Source organism: Cotesia glomerata, linkage group LG6 (assembly GCF_020080835.1).
Source record: "Cotesia glomerata isolate CgM1 linkage group LG6, MPM_Cglom_v2.3, whole genome shotgun sequence".
Classification (NCBI taxonomy): domain Eukaryota; kingdom Metazoa; phylum Arthropoda; class Insecta; order Hymenoptera; family Braconidae; genus Cotesia; species Cotesia glomerata.
Genome location: NC_058163.1, coordinates 22,616,042 through 22,640,122, shown reverse-complemented (window position 1 = coordinate 22,640,122; position 24,081 = coordinate 22,616,042). Strand labels below are relative to the sequence as shown.

The window sequence follows — 24,081 nt, the reverse complement described above, 5'->3', positions numbered from 1 at the left end:
ATTGTATACAACCAATCAAATTCACTGACAACCACTTTACAATATAAATATACTCTAATTTTTACTGTATGTATAAGGATTTGCTTTTTTTTTTTATTTCTGCGAAATTTATCGGTATTTTGATTTGCTTTGTTGGCAAAAATTTATAATAAATGAGAAATTTTTTTTTTTTTCAATACTTAGACAGTATTGTAAATAATTATAATTTATAACATTTAACTGGCTTTTATTTATTCATCAATCACAGACTCAACACTGAATCGTCCTTAAATCATCTCACGAGCTTGAATATTTTTACTGAGTAATTTATTCGTTGTTTTCCTTTATCTCCGCTAGGTGACGCATGGTCGATACACGCGCTCGCTAGTGAAACGGTCGGGCTAAGGTATTTGGTCAGTTTCGAAGACTAACACGCATTGCGCGCCGCGCGCTCACAATATAATTTAATAAGTATATCTGTACTAATAAATGAGAAGACGTTTTTTTATAAATGCCTGTCTGAATAAACTACTAAACCAATGCACATAAAACTTATACCTAAAGATGCACCGTGTTTCGGCAAAGGTTTTAGTATGTAATACATGCTCAATCACTAATTTGTTACTTGTATTTTTTCGTTTATAAAATAATTAGTTTTAATTATTAATTCGTTCTTTTCAATTGTCATTTATTTAGAATAAAAATAAAAATTCAATTATTCGTTTGGTACTTAGTTCAATCAACAGTAATTTAGTCAATGATATTTAATTTAATATTAAATAAAATTTAAATGATTAATTATTCTGAAAGTTTAGTTTAAATATCAGGCTAAAAATAAGGAAGCAAACTATGTGAGTTTTTATAATTGTTTTTCAATTTTTTAATAAGATGTAAAAGTAAACTGAATTTTTATTTTTGATATTCTGTCTGTGATAATAAATGAAGACATTTTTTAGAAGTGCCTTATTTTAAAAAAATATAAAATCAATAGATATTTAATTAATGTTATGAAATTCATTGTTTCTTAGAGAATGTTTTAAGTTGATAAAATTTTATTGATATTTTTTTAGATGAGAAAATATTAAGTTTTTATTAAAAATTTTATGATTATATTGATTGAAAAATTTGATATTTTTTAAGTTTAATAGAGTCTTGAATTTAATTATAGAAATGTCAATATAAAAAAGTAGGACAGTTTTATTTTTAAAGACCAACTTATAAAAAATTTCGGGAATATTGACACTATTCATTTTGAAAAATAAAATTATAAAAATTGTTGAAAAAAATATTAAGTTTTTATTAAAAAATTGTACTTAAGAAAAATTAAGAATTTTACAATTATAATTGATTGATCAAACTGAAACCTTCTATCTGACTTATTGGCAAAAAATATTTTTAAAAATTCATATTGAAGACGAACTAATAGATTGAATAATTTAAAAAATAAAAAAAAAACAAACACAAAGGAATATTAAATATCAAAACAGCATGCATTTATTATTAACCGCAATAACTCTTAATAATATGACGTAGGTACGTGGTCATCAGTAATACGTTCAAGTTTCAGTCCCTTGGTCTGAAGTACGAGGATAATCGTCAATCTTGTAACTTGTAACTTGTACCCCCAGTACAGAGTACAACTACAGATTGAAAGCCAGTACGTCTGAATAAATCGGTTCGCTCTTAGAATTAAAACCTTTGCCGCGGGGGTGTGCCGTAATTACCGTGTAATGTTCGGTAAATCCATATAATAGTCAGCATACGTGCCTCACAATCAGTCGCTCGGTGGTACGCGAAAAAAGGTGAGTAGACTCTCCAGTCTACGGAGCACAGAGTGTCATTGTCTGGAGCTGGATTATGTCGCTAAATTGATCCACTGTAAAAATGATAAATCGGTAATGATGCCGACTCGTGCGAATCCTTCGGGTCTCGCAATCATGTCCGTGACCTCAGATCGATTTTACTTCGTCATTCCTATTTCTATTTTGATGTTCATTATTTATTATTTATTATTATTTTAAGAATCTCGGATCGCGGATCAGCGGTGTAGTGATTATGTACTCGCTCAGAGGACTACGATGTTCGCATTGTAACGGATCATCTTTATGAATGACCCGTCGTTTGGCAGTATAACAACAAGTTCTTTACTCGCATGCACAAGGGTCTTATTCTAAAAAGAACTTACCGCTTATTACTTATATTATATTAGTCTCTGGGCATGCATATCAAGAGATAAATCGCCGTTTGTCATTACATGCTGAGAGTACAATTCTCCATTTTTATTTATATTTTTTTTATTATCAATAATAACAATAATTATGCATTTATTTATTTGAATACTTAAAAAAAACTTGTCTTTTTATTTATCAAAAAATTTTGGTTAATTTTCTTCAAGTAGAAAATTTTTTTTAATTAAATAAATATCATAGATATTTTTATGAAAAAATTAAAAAATTTTATTAATTTATTGTAAATTTTATTTTCTTTATTTTTTATAGAAATAAAACTTTTTAATAATTAATTAATATAATTAGTTAAATAATTTTTCTGCTTCAATGCGAAAAAATTTTTTTGTCCTTTTAAATCAAATTAATTTTTTTTTTAATTATTGCTTAATTCTTCATTTATTTCAAGTTGAGAAAATTTTTATCACTAAAAAAAAATTTTTTAATACGGCTAATTTTTACAATAATTAATTTAAAAAAAAAAAATTTACTAGACAAAATTGTATAAAAAAAAAAAATTATCTTTTAATTTATTACAAAATTTGGGTTAATTTTTTTCAAGTACAAAATTTTTTTTTTAATTATTTATTTATTTATTTACCAAAATTTTAGACCCTGAAGCCTTAGCTCCCTAAGGGCCTTACATATAAATTAATACATATTAATAATAAAAGTTGTTAACAGTAATGGAAATGATAATAATACAATAAGAATAAGTAAGTAATGTTGTCTCAAAGCAAAGCAAAGTCCATTTAAGTAATTAAGTTAGATTACCAATTAATGACTCTAGTTTATAAAACAAAAGAAAGAAAAGAAAAAACAAATTTGAATAGTTAGTGATTTGGATAGTTATGTAGTGATAATTATTTATCATCTTTATCTACAAAAAACTTGTAACACTTTGATCTAAATTCATTGTAATCAGTAATCAATACAATCTCCTGCGGTAACTGAAAGTAAATTAAATAGATATTATGCATATTTTAATAAAAAAAATGAATTAAATTAAATAATTTAATGTCAATTTTATTTTCTTTATTTTTTATAGAAATAAAACTTTTTAATAATTAATTAATATAATTAGTTAGATAATTTTTCTGCTTGATTCAATGCCAAAAAATTTTTGAAAAATAATTTTTTTGTCCTTTTGAATCAAATTAATTTTTTTTTAATTATTGCTTAATTATTTACTCATTTAAAGTTTAAAAACTTTTTATTACTAAGAAAAAAATTTTTTAATACGGCTAATTTTCACAATAATTAATTTTTATAAAAAAAAATTTATTAGACAAAATTGCATAAAAATAAAAATCCATACACGCCTTCTGCTTCCTGATGCGAATTTAAAAGTAGCAGTATCGCTCTTACATTAATCAGCAAGGGTGATAAATAAATCAATCGACGTTTTATCCAGCGTTTTTGTCCTCTTTCATAACTATATCTATATACGGGGGTTTTTTGTTCCTGTTTTACTTTTTAGTCCCCGGTACGGCATACACAAACTTTTTGTTAGTCGCTGACGATCCGAGTCTTTTTTTCCTCATCATCTTCCTTCTTCAGCACACATCTACACACATATAAATAATATATATCCACAATTGCTTTCTCCTTGTCTTTTCCAAACGACTTGACCAAGCAGCGTCTGACGCTCGTCCTCGTCCCCTAACCTGAGATTCCGTTGTACTCACACTCGTTTGGTCCAGGCGCATCAGGTCAACGCCCCAGTGACCACTGCACCTTCTTCTCTTTTTTTATTTTTGCTTATATTCCCACATTTGTTTTTATTTTTATTACATATCAACAAAATATTCATTCAATCTGTCTCAAATTTTATAAAATTTTTTCCATCCACAAAAATAAAATAAAATAAATTTTAACAAAAAAAAAAATTATTAAAAAAAACTTACCACAATTTTATAATGGCTCAAGAATTTAAATTCAATAAAATTAAAAGTAAAAAAAAAATTTCACTCGAATAAAAACCTAAAAATCTTTCCAAATGGCCATTAAAATAAAAATAGAGTCATTAAAATAATAATAAACCCTCTAAAAAGCTCTGACACTTAGATTACTAAAATAAGTACGAGTTTATTGCTACTTCGAAATGATCAGGAGGAATAAAACAAAAAAAAAAAATTCCAATCTCAATTTGAAAATCGAGCAGGAAAGAACGGATAATATTATCGGTTTAACGAGCCGTCGATCCGTGAATAATGCTCGAGTACCGCCGATTATTGGACTTAACTTCTATTCGAGCCATAAAAATAAATATAATATAATGTGGATGGACGTTATTACGTGAAGGTTGAATACAAACTCGAATACATCGTACGAAGGAGAACGCGTGCTGGAATATGATATCGCGAGTGGCATTTCTCGATTTCAAAACCACAAACCTCCTCAACTTATTCCATTCTCCTTACTCCGTACTTACTCCATACTTCATTCTTGAGCTTTGTCCTACCTGGTACCCAGCAGTCTGCCATTCTTATTTCATATATATATTGTAGATATATATAAAACTATTGGCATTGCAATGTAATATTATCACGCGTAATGGCTCGCTAAGTTGATCATTATTACCCGTTTTGTGGTTTTCCTCAAGTTTATCAATCGTATTTTTGTTTTTACTGCACATAGCGATTATTATATCCTCACCCGAAATGATCTTTTTTGTTATCGACATCATTATTTTTATAAAACTTGTGTTTTATTGATTTTTCACGCAAAAAATAACAGTTTTTACCCTGAAGATAATTGCATTGATTCAAGAGTAAAATTTTTGAACCAATAAAATGCACAGAAAAAAGGTTCACTTGAGCCAAGAAATATTTTTCTTCCTAATTATTTTCTTGAGTAAAAAAAAAATTTTTTTTTTGACACAAGAAATTTCACTATTTCAACAAAATTAATTCTCTTGCTTTAAGAAATACGTATCTTGATCCAAGAAAATTGATTTAAGTCAAGAAAATCTTGTTGTTTTGAGAAAATTCAGCCTCTTGCTCCAAAAAATTTAGTTCTTGATAGAAGTAAATTTTCATTAATATTTTTATTGATTAACATGTCAAATGGGAAGATCAAATAATATTGAATCATTTTCTTTCATTCAATATGTAAAATTGCACGCTAAAATAATATAAAATGGGTATCAAATATTCAAGAAAAAAATTTTCTCAAGGTGAGAAAATTTTTTTCTCAGCTAAAGTAAGTGGTGGCGCTGCTTCCCTAAAGTATCTAATAATCTTGATCAAATATAAAAATTTATTGTATCAAGTATTTATGATAATTTGAATTAAGAAAAAATGACTTCCACCAAGAATAGAATTTAAAGAAAAATTATTATTTCGGCCAACACAACTTCGGTCTTTCTTCAGGCACCCGAAAATTTTCTTGAGCCAAGAATTTTGTTCTCCAGTCAAGAAATTTTTCTTTCTGTGTAATTTTAACTTGTTTTTAAATTAGAATTGGTATCAGCGAGATTTTTCTAATCGCTCGGTTATAAATAACAAATAGTAGTCAGTATAGTTAGCGTTTTGTGGAAAGAAATGACCGGTATCGGTATAGGTACATTTATATGTATTTGCCGTGGAACGTGTGAGTGCAATGAAACAGAACATACAACAGAAGAAAAGAACTTGTCCAGTGGCGATAAAGTAACGAGGTAAACGAATTAATCACCCGTTCAGATTATCGAGCAAACAGCAACAGCAATAGTAACAGATCCTGGTTATACGTGATTGAAATGGTAACGAGCTACGACGAATCTGTTGAGTATCAGGCCACACCCATCAACGGTCCACTATCCACTCTCCAGTGATAAGCCTCGCAATATCTCGCGGATAGAGAAATCGCTGTAAAATCCCGCAGAGGCTTAGAAAAAAAAATTTAATTCAACGGAAAATTTCTTAGATCAAAAAAATTATTTTGAAGAGTTTTTGTCTTGAATCGAGTACACTGGGAAAAAAAAATACTTTTACTAAGAAAATTTTCTTGATACAAGAATTTATGTTCTTGAAAATTTTCAAGAATATATATTCTTAGCTCAAGAACTTGTTAAATTGATTGAAATAATTTTTACTTAATTTAAATAAAGCTATTCTCTTGTTTATCTATTATCCAAAGATAAATATTGATGCTCTTCTCTTCAGAAATTAATAATTAATAATAATAGAATATTTGATCGTCATCGAATTTCTTGAACCAAGAAATTGTTAATTGAGTAAAAGTATTTTTTTTTCTCGGTGTAGAAAGTTTGAAAAAATATTTTTTGAAATTTTTAACAGAATTATATGAAGAATTTTTCGGGACAATGATATTGATATTGACATCACACATTACATATGTTATATATTTAAGATAGTGGAGATGATAGACGAATGTAGGGTGACTCTTTCTTAGCTATCTGCATCCGGCAGACTGCAGAATAGGCGAGAAAATATGCTCAAAGATTTCTCTCGGGAGACCGATACAATATCCAGCTCCCTCAATGGCTTTCCTCATATCAATGAATCGTTTTCATCTGCCTACGCGGAGATATACGTCATGTATGATGTCTTGATGGCTTTGGGTTTTTGTTGAAAATTTTAGGTGCAATTTATGACTATCGATTAACATCGCCGCCTTCAATTTATAAAATTATTCAAGTTAAAAAATTTCAAAAATAAAAAACATTTTTTTTCCATTTTTTTAAGATAACTTTTAAACTATTCGTTCAATCAACTTAACACCTTGTATACACCTCTAGTGCTTAAAAAACTACGTCAATTGCCGTCAACAAAACCAAAATTGAACCTTGCATTCAAAAGATACCGCAGTTTAAAGATTTCCAAAAATTGACAAGGTAAATTTTTGAATATTTTGAGAAAAATGATTTTCGAATGTTTTGCGCTCAAAAATAGCCAAAATAAATTCCAGCGATATTCTGCAGGATAAAAAATTTAAATCTTTTGATTTTAGAAAAAAAATGAATAAATTTAGAATTGAAATGATTTGACAAAAAATGAGCCTTTAAAATGCCAAGACGGAAAAAAAATAAAACCGGTATGGTTGATTTCCTGATTGAATAAGCTGAAAAACTAAAGCCACCTAATTAGTATAATTAAATAATTTCCAACCGCCAAAAAATAAAGCAACTACTACAACCTGCTGCTCTTACTTATACTTACCCGAGATGATGATGGCTGATGGCTGATGGCTGTCGTTGATCTAATGCTTGAGTTGATTCGCGGTGAAAGCCCCGAGGCCTCAAGGTCCAGTATGAGGCTTACAGCTACCAGTGTACAGCGACAGATCGATTTATTCGTATGTACACGAGCTTAATGTGTGTGTAATCTTGCACACCGATCCCCGCTAAGCGATATCTATCTGAAACCCGCTCGACAACAGTTATCCGTTCATTCAAGGTGCACAACATCCACAGGCTACGACTACTATCTTGTGCTTATACTACTATTCACACTCGATCCAAATACAAACATCCAGAAGAAAACAGAGAGATAATATTGAAAATTTAGTCCTATTCAGATCTTGCTACTCTGTATCTCTGAAGATCGGTAATCTTACATTTCCATACAATTTGTACCTTGTAATCTCAATCTAAACATTTGAATGTTTATCTTCTCGTGTATCTTCATCCTTCAAATGAGAGGTCACTTTTTATTTAACAAGATGATTAAAATTAATTTAAGACAAGAAAAATTATTGTAGTTGATGTAACGTGTACTTGAAGTAAGACACTAAAGTGTCTTTAGTTAATGCTTAAAATATGATAAATTTTAGGTTAAAATTTGAAACGAAAAAAATATACTTTTTAATTTTTTATTAATAATTTTGAGGCTTGAAGTTTTTATTTTATCTTTTAGAAATTATAAATAATACCCATAAAAAAATGTTCTATGGGCAAATTTGCCCATATATAATATTTTGATCGAAAATAGTATTGAAAGTTTCCGACAGATGGCGTTTGATCGCTAAATCTTCTCCTTAGAGGAGAGTTATGTTTCAGAATTTAAGTAATAAAATTAAAATAATTTTTTTTTATTCTCAGAAACTTATCTAAAATTTTTTTTTAATAAACACGTTTATATAAAAAATAATTTAATACTAAAAAAATTTTTTTTTAAAATGGCATTAAAATTGAAAAAAAAATTATTTTTTAATTCCAAAAAATCATAATCTGTTTATTATCTTCAAAATCATCTCTAAATTTTCTAATTTGACTGAAAATCCTGTAGTTGATGTAACGTGTAATTGGACTAAGGTGTTTTTAGTTTTTATTGCTTAAAAAATGATAAATTTTAGGTTAAAATTTGAAACAAAAAAATTTACTTTTCAATTTTTTAATAATAATTTTAATCTTGAAGATTTTTTTTTATCTATTCAGAATTATAAATAATACCCATAAAAAAATGTTCTATGGTCAAATATGCCGATAAATAATTTTTTGATCAAAGATAATATTGAAAATTTCCTATAGATGGCGTATGATCGCTAAATATTCTCCTTAGAAAAGAGTTATGTTCCAGAATTTAAATAATAAAATTAAAATAATTTTTTTAACCCTCAGAAATTAACCTAAAATTTTTTTCTTGATAAATACTTTGATATAAATAATTGAAAACTAAAAAAAAAATTTTCTTAAATGACATTAAAATTGAAGAAAATTTTTTTTTTTTAATTCTAGAAAATTATAACCTGTCTATTATCTTCACATCATAAAAATAATTCTCCAAGATTCTGGAGGGGACCAGCTGGTAGTAAGCGGCTGAGCGATACCAGAGCTGCGAGGAGCGAGTGGTCAAGGAGTTAAACACTTGCTCAGGTTATAAGATTTCCCTCCTCCTCTTCCTGCTGGTGATCCTGCCTTGGGCTAAGAGTTCTCCTCTTTTCGCCTCTAGGCCATTCTCGAGAGTCGCGCGCGCCAACGTGGTCTCTGTCAGGTCGACCAATACAATCTTTCTCCATTATCATTATTACTATAATTATTATTGTTGTTATTGCCGTTTCAAGCGTTTGACAGAAGTTAGAAGTAAAATAATAATTAACCCGCGGACCAAACTACCACGTGATAAAATAAGTGAGTGCCTAAAAATGTGTCGCTGGATGACAAGTGTCGAGTTTCTAATTGGCTAATAATAAAGTAATTTAAAAATCAAGATTGCGTTTCATTATCAAGATATTAATCAATGTCAGTATGTTAATTTGTCTGACCTGGAGATAATTGACCTTTAATAACTCCTGATTGATGTCGGGTAAGAACAGGAACATGTCGCCGTTAGAAGAGTCCTCTCCGAGGAGTTCCGAGACGGAAATCCCCGACAATATGCTACCGAGGGAGATCAGAATCGGCGGACAAAATAAGCGGAAGCGCGATGGGAGTTTTAGGAAACTCGCCGGCTCTCCTATCGAAGATCAGAGTCAAAATCAAAATGATAATGTTGATGATGATGATGACGAAAATGACAGCAGCAGTAATAATAATGACGTTGCGTTTGTGCTAGAAGAAAGTGGAGAATTGAGGGATGATGTAAGTGAATATTAATAATTGATAATTGATTGTTGTTATGATGGGAAAATAGAGAGGTATGCTTAAAACCTGTTATGTTGTATGATTATGTCCGGTAGGTTCGGATGTCAGGTGGGATTGGGACTGAGGAGACACATCTTGCCTTGGGCAGACGAAACTATGCCGATCGGTTTTTACGAGGTAACTGTCCAGGTCCAGAGGGTTCCCCAGTCACCCTCGGGGTGCTAACCGTTTAACAGTTTGAGTCACACCTTTATATAGAAGTATATAAACGTATGTTTATATATATAGGAAGGAGACGCCGTTAGTCATGATGTGTCTTACTCATGTCTCCGAGAAGCCGTGTGAGAGTTGTTTTTTATTGATTATGGAATAAGAATGATGAATAAATTTGTGCTAAGTGACCTCTAAACGGGTTTTGTTCATTTACGTTCTAGCGTTTTTTAATTTGTTTTTTTTTTTTTTATGAGAAAATTTAATGGTTGGACATTTTTTTGAAGAAAGTTTTGGAATTTCATTAGTTTAAAAGCGAGGTTTGCAATAGCTTAGAATTAGATTGGTATTAATTATAAATTTTTTAAATTTTTGTGATAGAAGAAAAATTCTGTAGATTGGGTCAATTTATATGTTTACGACATAAAAAAATTTATTAGCACATATATTTATTTTATATAGATTTTTGCTAAAAATATAGGTAAACAATTTTTTATATACACAGAAAAAAAATTTTCTTGACTGGAGAACAAAATTCTTGGCTCAAGAAAATTTTCGGGTGCCTGAAGGAAGACGAAGATGTGTCGAAGTAAAAATTTTTCTTGAAATTCTATTCTTGGTGGAAGTCATTTTTTCTCAATTCAAATTATCGTAAATACTTGATACAATAAATTTTTATATTTGATCAAGATTTTTAGATACTTTCGGGAAGCAGCGCCACCTACTTCAGCTGACAAAAAAATTTTCTCACCTTGAGAAAATTTTTCTCTTGAATATTTGATACCCATTTTATATTATTTTAGCGTGTAATTATACATATTGAATGAAAAAAAATGATGAAATATTATTTGATCTTCCCATTTGACATGTTAATCAGTAAAAATATTAATGAAAATTTACTTCTATCTTTATATTTAATTTTTTGGAACAAGAGAGAAATTTTCTCAAGACAAGAAAATTTACTTCTATCAAGAACTAAATTTTTTGGAGCAAGAGGCTGAATTTTCTCAAACCAACAAGATTTTCTTGACTTAAATAAATTTTCTTGGATCAAAATACGTATTTCTTCAAGCAAGAGAATTAATTTTGTTGCAATAAGTGAAATTTCTTATCAAAAAAAATATATTTTTAATAGACCAATTTTTGTATTAATTCTAGATGCACAGAAAAAAAAATGTTCTTGAATCAAGTATATAATTTTGAAGAACTTGATATTCTTGATTTGAGTAGAAAAATTTTTGATTTAAGGAAATTTTTCTTGATTTAAGGAAATTTTACTTGATTCAAGAATTTTTCGTCTTGATTCAAGACAATTACCCTCTTCAAAATTATATTTTTGGTTCAATAATTTTTCTCTTGAATTAAGTTAACTTTTTTTCCAGTGTATAATTAAAATATGTTTAAAAAAAAATCGGCAAAAATTTAGCCATTACAAATTTATTATTAATAAATATTTTGTTTATTATTCTTTAATCTATAATGATTTTAAATTTATACAAAATAAATGGCGTTTAAAATTTTTTTCACGAAATATTTAAAGATTCCTTTTAAAAAAAAAAATACTTAAAGATTAAGATCTGGAATTCTTGTATAAATGCCAAACAAAAATTTATACGTCTGAAGAAATACTTAAAAAAATTGTATCTATGCTTAAAATAATTTATTAAAACCCTATAAAATTATTAGATATAATTCTTTTTACTAAAAAATGTTAGATAGGATAAAAATAATTTTTTAAAGAATAATCAGTAATTAAATAAAATTTATTTAATTACTTATCAGGATCAATGATAAAAACTTTCAACTTCCACATAATTTAACATCGAAATAAATAATATACTATTAAATAAAATAAAATATAATGTCTAGATAAATAAAATTTATTATTAAAATAAGTCGTTGAAAAGTAGTGACTGGAATGCCCGCAAGCAGCGCGTGGCCAATGTGCAGAGTAAAACCGCAGCCTTAGCACGAATCTTTCACGCTGTTTTCTGAGGATAACTATTACAGAACCTATACCACAATAATAGTAATAGTAATAGTAATAATGCATCTGGCAATTACCTGCACACTCGTTTTCACGGTCGCGTCTGAGTAATTAACTCGTAATCCAGCAAACATCCTAATCCAGATTTTAGCACAACAGTTAGCTCTGAAGAAGAAGAAGAAAAACCGAGCGGGAGGCTTAAATTAGCTCACCTCTTTGTGAAGATCGGTATTAATTTCTCATCTTCATCTTGAGCCTGATCATTACAGACAAAGAACACCGGCATAAACACTTAACATCAATTTAATCTTTATTATTATCATTATCTTATATTGCAGGAGGATTCACTCTTTAAGAATGTTAACTGATCGTTTATTTACCGCTACAATAGGCAATGTATCAACTATCATAATCATAATAATATCGATGGAGTATGTGCGATTATATCTGCCAGTATGTTTTCATTTTTATGTCAAGAAACTCATCTTTCATTTCAGCTTTATGTTATATTCTTTTTTTTTTATTTGAGTAAAAATTTTAATTGTACTTGATTTTTTTAAGTTAAAAAAATTGCTTAATTTAAAAAAAATTTTTTTTTGGCTTAAAAAAATAATAAATTTTAGATGAGTAAATTGTTAATAAATAATTTTTTTTCTTACTTTTTGGAGTAAAAAATATAAATTATTTTTTCATTTTTTTTATTCGAGTAAAAATTTTAATTGTACTTGATTTTTTAAGTTAAAAAAATTGCTTAATTAAAACAAAAATTTTTTTGTGCTTAAAAAAATAATTAAAAAATTTTAGATGAGTAAATTGTTAATAAATAATTTTTTTTTCTTATTTTTCGGAGTAAAAAATATAAATTATTTTTTTTTAATTAGAATAAATTCTTTAAAAATTTAACGTGTAAATTTTTTATAAAAAAAAAATTTTTTTAATTTTGACGAAAGCGCAATAAATTATTTAAATAAATAAAATAAAATATTCCCCAAAATTTTAAAAATATTCTATAAATTTTCCGATTAAAAAAAAAGTCATTAAAAAGCTGCAAGAAAAAAAAATTATTTGTTACAGCGATAAATTCGAAAGTACGTCAATTAAATCCTTAAACCCGCAAAATTATATGAGAAAAATAAAAAGGATAATAATTTAAAAAATGTAAAAATAATATAATGTTATGAAAAAACAAACTAAGCATCAAGTAAAGTCAGAGTCGCGCAGCGTGCAGCTAAACATAATGACAACGACATAAAAGCCGGCATTATCCGCGTGTTTGCAAAGTGTATTTGTGCTAGGCTCAGAGGGCCTGAAAAAGTTTCTACATCTAGCCACGTAAATGTTAATAAACATTAAATTTAAGTAAAAAAAAAAGTGTCATAAACTTTTAACAGCGTTCAGCCGCTTTACGTCTGCACTTTTATTTACTATTTTTCCATCGCGTGCATTAATATTTATACTTCTGCAGAAGCTATTTTGTTATTTACATTTTCCGGTTTATTATCCGCGTAAATGTTAATTTTTATTCGGGTACTTATTATCAAATAAAATTAAAAATCAAACGTCAGCATCCAATAGCCGCAAAATGCTCAACTCACATAACAGTTTTGTAAGGAGAGTGTTTTCATAATTGTCGCTACCCGGATAAAATATATTTATATATATTATACCGCTAGCGTGTAGTGCTTGAGTTTAGTCTCTAATTTCTAATGTGTAATAATCATAATGTGTATTCTGACTAATATGAGTAGTTTGAATTTTTTGTCGAGGGTTTGGCGTGTAACTTGTAAGAAAAAATTGAAACTAAAATTTAAGTCATGTATAATTATAATTAAAAAAGGTGGATGTGAGAATGTGTGTGTATTTTCTAACGGCGTGTTAGAGAAACTTAAGGTGGATTAAATACGCACTCGAAGCTTCAAACATCCTCGTCAATGTCAAAATAAGTAGGTCGACCTATCGAGTTACGCCTCTCTCAAAAACGATCTGATGGTTCCACGTCGACATCGAGATCTCTCAGATAATTACATTCAGAAATATAATCGATAAATTCATTGCGAAATAACTCTATTTCACGTACATTTTTTATTTTTTATTTTTTATTGTGTATAATTGATCGATTGCTTTCTGGGTAATGAGAAATTATTTTTTATTGTGAAATTATTGCTTTTAAAGGTCAGCGGTAGGTTCAAAAATTTTTTAAAAGTTTGCTGAGAAAAGTTACTAGAAATTTTTATGATGAAAAAATTATTATGTTGAAAAAAAAAAATTAAATTTCAATAAAAAATCAATTATTTTTTAGTTTTAATAATAAAAGTACTAGCAACCTTGCAGTCACTATGTGACTGCCGTGAATTGTGAACTACAAATAAATAAAGTTTTGTTTTATTAAATAATGATTTTTATAAAATTGCACTGTATTTTCTTAATTTTTGATGATTTTAAAGATATAAGCTCATCTCGACTTTACACTCATCAAGAGCTTTCATTTGAGTACCCACATGCATTTTGATATATTTTTCATATATACATATATATAAATATATAAAATATATGAAAAATTGATGTGGGTACTCAAATGAAAGGTCTTGATGAGTGTAACATCGGGATGAGCTTATATATTTAAAAATGTCAATAGTTTACAAGATATTTGCTAAAGTGCTCTGTACTTTCTTTACTATTGACGTTTTTAAAGATATAAGCTCATCTCGATGTTACACTCATCGAGACCTTTCATTTGAGTACCCACATGCATTTTGATATATTTTTCATATATACATATATATATATGTAACTATATGAAAAATTGATGTGGGTACTCAAATGAAAGGTCTCGATAAGTGTAACATCGGGATGAGCTTATATCTTTAAAAATGTCAATAGTTTACAAGATACAAGGTCATTTCTTAATTATGTATCTAGAGATAAAGTAAATACTTATCATCATAAATTGACTATCGATGAGAATAATATGAAACCTTGTAAATTCACAAATTCCAATCAAGACCCTTGCAGTGACACTAAATTTCGCTAAAAAACCGATTTTATCATATGACTATCCTGGAGATAAAATTTTTCTTATTCTCTTAATAATATAGATTATTAAAATCAACATAAAAAAATTTGGAGCCAAAAAAAAACATTTCAAATAAATTCCAAGTCTTGAATGAAGCAAAAAAATGTATCTACCCAGTTAAAAATTCTTCTCAAAAAAGATAAAAATTAAAACCCAACGCAATCCATCAATCTTAATTTCACATTTTTCCGAAATACTCTCACCAAAAAGGCCCATAAAAGCTTTCTCTAAAATTACTCGGCAATAAAAACTGAACAATCGGAGTCGGACAAAAACTCCATCAATTAGCCGGTCAGCAATTCAGCTTTCCTTTATGTTAAAACAATAATAAAACACACGACACGACCAACCGTTCAAATCAATTGTCAATCACTGTACAAACTTGATCTCTCGATATCCCAATTGACATGTTATGTTACATTATACTCTCAAAACTTCAAATAAACATTTATATATACTCAATATATGCAGGCGCAACAAACATGTTTAGAAAAGTAAATCACACATAATAATTGCAAAGCATCTCCGGAGCTTTCACGCGTATGGAAATATTTCATAGTTCATCTATGAGGAATATACATATATAGAGCAATAACAAAATGCCTTGGGCAAATTAAACTCACTTTAACGATTTTATCTCGCTTAAACTCTCTCGTTAAATCTTCTATACCGGTAACTAAACTAGTAATAGTAATAGTTCTAGTCTTGTCTTGTCTTCTGTACTAGATTGTGCGTATAAGTACAAGTATAAATCTATAAATATATGAGTACAAGTATAATATACCTATTGAGTGTATGATAGATACAGATATATCTCACGTAAAGTAACATTGATCAGGACACAAGCAGATTGATGGATGGATTGAGCACCGAGCACGTTAACTTTAACTTAGACGGGCCATTTCGAAATAATCGTTTGTCACATGACACCAATACCAATACATGTTGCTAAACTCTCTTTGCAGAGACTAAACTTTCTTCCTTATTTATTATTATTATTATTTTTTTTATTATTATTATTGTTGTTATTTCAGTATTTGCCACAAATCTCAGGCTTTAATTATTCTCCTCAAATAATAACCTGTTACTTAATATATAATATATAATATATAACATATAACACATAATTTTTTATAAATTTACCTTTTACCGTACCTGTAATGATTATAATTATAATAAATAATTATTGGTAAGGGGAAAATAGACGACTTTGGTCGTAAATCATAAGACTCTCACTTGCAGATGTTTATTAATAATAATAATAAATTAATAAGATACGGTGTCATTTATATATTTTATATATTGTAGATATATATTTATTTATTTTGTAAAATGATCCTGAGATTGAAATTTAAAAACAAATTTATCAACATCACTTTGGTGCTTTATGAATATTTATATTATGCAAATTGAGTAATTAAGTACATAAATTTAATTTATACGGTAATTAATTTAAATAATTGTTATTGCGGATTTATTATTTAACACTAAAGAACAAAAAACGAAAATATAATCTATTTATTTAATTATTCAATAAAAATAAATTAATCTGATTTAAAATTTTACTATTATTATTTTTTCTTTTGTCATAAAATTTTGAATCAATAATAATGTAATCTTTTAAACATAAAGCATTAAATTTTTTAAAACTTTCAATTTATAATAACAATAAAGTCTAATATAATAATCTATAGAAAAAGTTATTATAAAAGTGAATAGTCGCGTAATATAAAATATAATAAAACAAAATAAAAAATCATAGAAAAAGTATCAAGTGATTTGAAAGCCGAGTAGCGCTGAGTACCTTTATGGCAGATAGCGTACGTGTAATAATGTTTATACCGGAATTTAACGTCAGCGATTCGACGGTCTAATTATCGGACGTTCCCACGATTTGAGTTTACAAGCTCGCGGGTCGCGGGTCATCTTCACCTGAAGAAAAAATGCTAACGTATAAGTAGCAATATTCTAATAAATCTAATAAAAGTAATCTTTGTAATAATATAATAAAACAATTACAACGATATAAACCGATGTAAGATAGCGTAATAACAGTAAACAGTGGCAATTAAATGTCGCGATACACTTCAAGAGTTAAGTACTTTCTATTAGTCAACTACTTATTACTCCAGAGTATATTACTTACATGCTATTTAGTTACAATGTAGGCATGAGTGAAGGCTTAAAGAACACTTGTAATTATAATTGATAGCGATCACTCATTATAATTAACATGATAAATTTATACACGAACAAAATTAAATTATACGATTTACAATACGAAATTTTTAGGGTTAATTATTTAAGGTAATAGTAACATTTGTCTAGTGTTGAAATAATTAATTTTATAATTTTGTAATTAGAATTAATAATCATTTAATAGAATTTTTTGTGATTAAATATTTTAATATTTATCATTTTAATCGTAATAGTTATTATTGAGGATGGTAACGATTACTGTCGAGGATCATGAGTTTTTATATGAAATTTAAATTGACTTAGATGATAACTATTATACTTTGTGATGATAACTGTTGTCATCTTTCAATTATTCCTATTATAAATATCTTTTTCGAGATTATAAAGTTTATAGTAAAATTTTCAATTGTAGATTTTAAATTAAATGAGTTAATTCTGATAAACAATATTGCAGTTACTATGTGACTGCCGTGACTTGTGAACTATAAATAAATAAAATTTTGCTTCATTAAATGATGACTTTTGTTAAATTACTCTGTACTTTCTTAAATATTGATATTTTTAAAGATATAAGCTCATCCCGATATTACACTCATCAAGAGCTTTAATTTGAGTACCCACATGCATTTTGATATATTTTTCATATATACATATACATATATATATAATATATATAAATATATGAAATATTGATGTGGGTACTCAAATGAAAGGTCTCGATGAATGTAACATCGGAATGAGCTTATATCTTTAAAAATGTCAATAGTTCACAAGATACAAGGTCATTTCTTAATTATTGATATTCTTAAAGATATAAGCTCACCCCATTGTTACACTCATCCAGAGCTTTTATTTGAGTACCCACATGCATTTTGATATATTTTTCATATATACATATATATAATATATATAAATATATAAAAAAATGATGTAGGTACTCAAATGAAAGGTCTCGGTGAATGTAACATCGGGATGAGCTTATATCTCTAAAAATGTCAATAGTTCTCAAGATACAAGGTCATATCTTAATTATGTATCTAAGATAGAGCATTTTCGAATGCAGCCTAAATACTTATCATCATAAATTGGCTATTGGTGAGAATGATATAAAACCATGAAAAGCCACAACTCTAAGACTTTTTCAACGATACCAAATTTAACAATAAAAATCCATTTTATAATATAAATACACCGGCCACAAAATTTTGCTTATTCTGTTAATAACATCGATATCTATAAAATAAAATTAGACAGCTGTTATTAATATAAATAATTATAAATAAAATGACAGGGTTGATAGATACTTCAATAATGATTTTTTATTTAATAACCTAAGTAGTATTAATTCCTATCGAGTTAAATTAAAAAAAAACTCTATAATAACTAGATGATGATTTTTATTATTCAATTTCTCCCTGAATTTAAAAAAAAAAAATTAGTTCACATCACATCAAATGTTAACAAATTAAATGGACCTGATTTCCGTCATCGTAATTTGGGCATGGGTCGTTAACTTTTTGCGGGTTCCTCTACAAGACCAAAAACTTAAACATTTTTTTTAAATAAAAGAATAACATTATTATTTATCTTCTCGAGAATAAGAACGAGAGTTACTTCGTCCCTCGTTTAAAACCGCAGTTTTATTAGCCCAAGCTCGGCCCGAGATCACCGCGAAGTTAAGGTCCACTGGGTAAATATCGAGTGCAATCGTGGAAGTTTTAACAAAAAGATAACGAGCCACACACATGCATTGAATTCACGTATAAAGTATGTATGTGTAGATGAATTTGGTATTGTGCAGCTGTATATGTATTTATATATCTTTTTACACATATGTAATGTAAGGAGAGGGAAGTCGCTAAACGACATTCCACTGGAAGCATCCGCACCGAACGGTAACCACTGTACGCCCTTATCCTACTTAACTTTACTTGAAGAGGACCATCTTCGATTATTATGACGAGATTTAAACGCCAATTGCTCATTATGCTTTTATGCATACGTCGCTCCACATTTGCTCAAGACCAGTCGAGCCCAATTTCCGCTCACTAATTATTAATTAATTAATTTATGGATTTATTTAATATTAACGTTTGTTTTTTCGGTGTACTGGCTCTCGTTTTATCTCGAGAGATTTAATTTCAAGATGGAAAAAATAAATTATTGTAATTTGTTCTACTCTTAGGTGAGTCCGTAACTATGAATGAAATTATTCGGTAAGAGTGTGAGTCTCTGGGAATAGTTTTAGACATTAGCTATTAATTTTGAGGCGAGTATAAAGTGCTAAGACGGGCTTGAGAATATTAAGAGGCCTACACTTGAATTTAACTTTAAACTAACGGTACGTCGATCATTGATGATGTGCCTTGGCTTTTTTGTTTATGATTAAGACACGCTCATTTTTATTATTTTCAAGTATAAATTACTTTTTTGAGTCACTTTAAATAATTGTTTTTTCTTTTTTTGGTGACTCATTTTTCATAATTATTTTTTTAATTAATTTTTTTTATCTAAAAAATAAGAATAATTTCCTAAAAAATTTATTGAAAATTTTAGTTTTTAAATAAAAAAAAAATTCCTAATAAAACAATTGTGAATAACATTTTTTTCGAATCATTATCAACTATCAGAATTACAAAACAGTTAATTATAAAAAAATTCTTTTTAGGCAATGACGTCTTATCACCGTTACTCAGTTAATAACTTGAACTTAAATTCCTCAAACAGTTATAATTACTCTAATGACAAGTTCGTCATAGTTATTTGTCTAATAATTACTCAAGCTATTGTAGTTACAAAATATCTTTATGAAGATCAAAAACACGTGTAATAAAAAATTTATTTTCAAGTACAATTTAAATAATATAATTTTATTTTTATGAAATTAAAATAATCAAATTATTAAAAATTCACTTTTAAGTATGTAAAAAAATTTCTTTTCTTGAATAAATTTTTTTAGTTGAAAAAAATTTAACTTTATCCAAAATAAATTTTTTTAATTGAAAAAAATTTAATTTTATCCAAAATAAATTTTTTTTCTGAGCCAAAAAAATTGATAATTTTATTTTTACAAAATTAAAATAAACAAATTCTTAAAAATTCACCTTTAAGAATGCAAAAAAAATTTCTTTTCTCGAATATAAATTTTTTAATTGAAAAACTTTAATTTTATCCAAAATAAATTTTTTTTTGAGCCAAAAAAATTGATAATTTTATTTTTACAAAATTAAAATAAAAAAATTATTAAAAATTCACCTTTAAGTATGCAAAAAAAAATTTTTTTTCTCAAATAAATTTTTTTAGTTTAAAAAAAATTTTATTTTATCCAAAATAAATTTTTTTTCTGAGCCAAAAAAATTAATAATTTTATTTTTACAAAATTAAAATAAACAAATTCTTAAAAATTCACCTTTAAGTATGCAAAAAAAAATTTTTTTTCTCGAATAAATTTTTTTAGTTGAAAAAAATTTAATTTTATCCAAAATAAATTTTTTTTGAGCCAAAAAAATTGATAATTTTATTTTTTACAAAATTAAAATAAACAAATTATCAAAAATTCTACTTTAAGTATGCAAAAAAAATTTCTTTTCTCGAATAAATTTTTTTAGTTGAAAAAAATTTAATTTGATCCAAAATAAATTTTTTTTAGCCAAAAAAATTTATTTTGCACTAAAAAAAAATAAAAAAATTCTTGAAATTAATAAAATAAAATAAAATTCTAATTCAAGAATTTTTTTATTCAAATCAGGACAAGAAGCTCCAAAAAAAATAATTTTCTTAATTCAAGAATTCTTCTTGAGAGTTAATTTTTTTACTTATTTAATAAAAAAAAAATAAAAAACAACCCCGCTTATGATTCCCGAATAAAATAAATAATTTCTCACTATGAACAAGCAACAAGTAAAAGTGAGAGTAAGAGAAACACAAACTGTAGAGGCATAACCGCGAATAAATCCGCGACTGGCCATTCCTACCGACTGCACACATGTTGCTTTGCACGTGTGTGTAGTATAAGTACATAGAGTCTCCGTGTTAGTACCATCCAGTATATATTATATATTACATATCGTAATCAGTAAAACAAAGTACTTAGTCGCTATTCGTCGGAGGGGCGTCCCCGTGAGCCCCATCCGACTTCCTCGCGACGATTGACTGCGCGCGCGAGACCTAACACCGTAATAAGTGGTCCACGGAGGGGAACTCCTCCTATCCCCGACCCCCGGTCCCGGTTTCTTCGGATCTAGTGCTTACTGATCCAGCACTCCACGTGGTGTCGCAGTCATTGCGCGATCGCGGTAATGTTATATTATCTTGTATCTTGTATCTTGTAGCCTCCATTGGTCATAACTCCATCTGTGGCTCCAATTATTCATTATAATTTATATTTTTATTTATATTAATTTTAATTCCAGTGCAATAAAATTAAATTTTGATCTTTAAAATGTACTTTTTGAAATTGATAAATATCAGCCGCGGGTTCGGCTAATCATTTATATTATTATTAACCTTAGGCAATAATTATAAATAAATATAATAGATACTTGTAATCCCTACGGCGCTGGAATAAGACTATAAAATAATGATGAGTGGTGATAATGATAACAGTGGTAATAACGCTCGCATCAAGCTCAAAAAGTCTCACAAGGCTCACGGAATCTCGTGTGACCGTACTAATATAAATCTTGCTTGTTAATTTTTAAGTGCTGATGAGTAGGACTAGAGTGACCATGTGGAAAATACTCGCTAGGAAGCTTATACTTTTTTCAGTGGTTAAATAATTTTTTTTTACTAATTATTAATTGATATTGTTGGTGGTAAATCAACACGAATTTAATTCTTAAGAGTGGGAGTTCTGTGGCCTGTGATTTGTTTACAATTGGTACAAGTAAGAGGCTCGAAAGTTTGGATTTATTATAAAATAAAACGTCAAGCTGGAGATCCTCGAAATGTTTCCGCCGCGCACAGAGGCGCCGACAGCTGACAAACTCGCGCTTTGTTACGCGCCTCATGTTGACATGACCACTGTCATGGAAGTTGAGGTAAATTTTTAGTTTTAAAGAGTAGAGAGCTATTCGGAGATTTTTTCATTTATTTTGGAAAGTTGGTTTAGATTTATTTTTACGAAAGTAGAATTAAATTTTACACTGATAGAAGGATTTATTTGTATTAAATAATATTTGTTAATAGTTAACAAATCATTTATTACAGACCATTTTTTAGTATTAAACAAATATTTCTTAGTATTTAAAATGATTTGTTTGTATATAATAAATCTGATTTTCATTTATTAAATATTAATAAATCTTTTTAAATACTAACAAATATTTGTTAAGGACTAACAAATGGCTTCTAATAAATGATTTGTTAAATATTAAGAAATCTTTTTAACTATAAACAAATCCTTCTATCAGTGTAGGTTTTTATGTAAATTTTATAATTAAGCTAGGATCTAATTTTACTTTAGACAAAAGTTTCAAAATTAATGTTTTAGATTTAAAAAATTATTAATTATTTTGAAATTCTGAAAGTGTAAAATAAGGATTTTTTTGTAGTTAGTTTTATTGAATTTTTCTATAATAAAATGGATTTAAATTTTAAATAAATTTATATTTTTAATTCATTACAAAATTACATTTTTTCTTGAAGAATTTTTGTAATTTTTTTTTGGGATAAAATTTCTTCAAAATTACTTTAAGAATTTTTTTAGATCAAGTTAATTTTTTTCTTTTTTTTTTAAATGTGTGAAGTATAATTTTAAAATTTTTATAATAAAATTTTTTAAAAAATTTAATTAATATTAAATAAATTTGTTACTTATTCATTTATTAATTTAATATTTTTTTCATTTAATAATTAACCGTAAAATAACAAAAATTTTTATACCTTGAAAAAATATTTTTATGAAAACTAGTTTTACAAAATTTTGTAAAAAAATTTTTTTGGCTCAGTTTTTTTTTATATTTAATAAAAAATTACTTAAAAAAATAATTTTTAAATAAAATTAATGTAAACAAGAAATTAATAACATTAAAAATAATTTATTGCGGTTAAAAATAATAATAAAAAAAGTCGAGCCTACATAATAATAATTACTATTAAAGTGTCTAATTCTGAAAACTATATGAGTTTAATATAAAAAAAAAATTATAAAATAACACACCTCAGGCTCATCGCATTGAAAATTATTTAACACCAATAAATTTCGATAAGACTTTTATTATCCACTTAATAACATTTATTATTTATAAAAATGAATAATGATATTTTAAAACGATGACGTTATTTTGATGGGTGATAAAGCGACATTCTAATTTCTCGATTACTATTCGTTGATCCGGTACTGATACAATAATAATGGTAATAAGTAATAATCGTAATAATAATGATGACAACGATAACGATTAATATAGGTATTGGTATAGAGGTATAGCTCGATTAATATAAGTGCGTGTCGTTTTGAACAATGTTGAGAAATAATACTTTTAGAGCGTTATCTATTTTTTACAATTTTAAAAAGTCATTAGGAGGCTAACTATTAAACCAAGGCTATTCATTGCCGAGCCAAGTGCGCGCGTTAACGGACATTTTATTATTTTAGTTTATACTATCGCTTCTTAATTATTAAATTATATTCCGCTTGTTGAGGAATTACTTGTATTCAACTTGTATTTTGTTTTAGTGGGGTTTTTTTCATTTTTATCATTGTTGCGATGAACTTATGGATTTTAAATGTAAGTAATGTTTATTACTTTGAATCCGTGGAATTATTTCATTTTTAAATTTTCGCTTTGAAAATAATTTTTTTTTTTTCGATAAAATTTATCAATTATTAGCAATTAAAATTATAATTATTTTTTTTTTAATAAATTATTGATACATG

At 27.2% G+C, this 24,081-nt stretch overlaps 1 protein-coding gene across 9 annotated transcripts in view; it reads left to right on the top strand.

Moving 5' to 3' along the window:
• The window catches only part of LOC123267630 (transcription factor AP-2-epsilon), a 160,815-nt gene that overhangs the window by 86,240 nt on the left and 50,494 nt on the right, over positions 1–24,081 (top strand). For 2 of the 9 annotated variants that reach the window (XM_044732351.1, XM_044732349.1), the window contains exon 1: positions 9,100–9,729. The exons of 5 other annotated variants lie outside the window; for them this stretch is intronic. In XM_044732351.1, coding sequence (XP_044588286.1) covers positions 9,448–9,729 — 282 coding nt within the window. In that variant the 5' untranslated portion in view covers positions 9,100–9,447. Of the gene's footprint in view, positions 1–9,099; positions 9,730–21,465; positions 22,241–23,763; positions 23,933–24,081 lie in introns of those variants that run through there. 2 more of the 9 variants (XM_044732352.1, XM_044732358.1) reach the window with 2 other exon arrangements.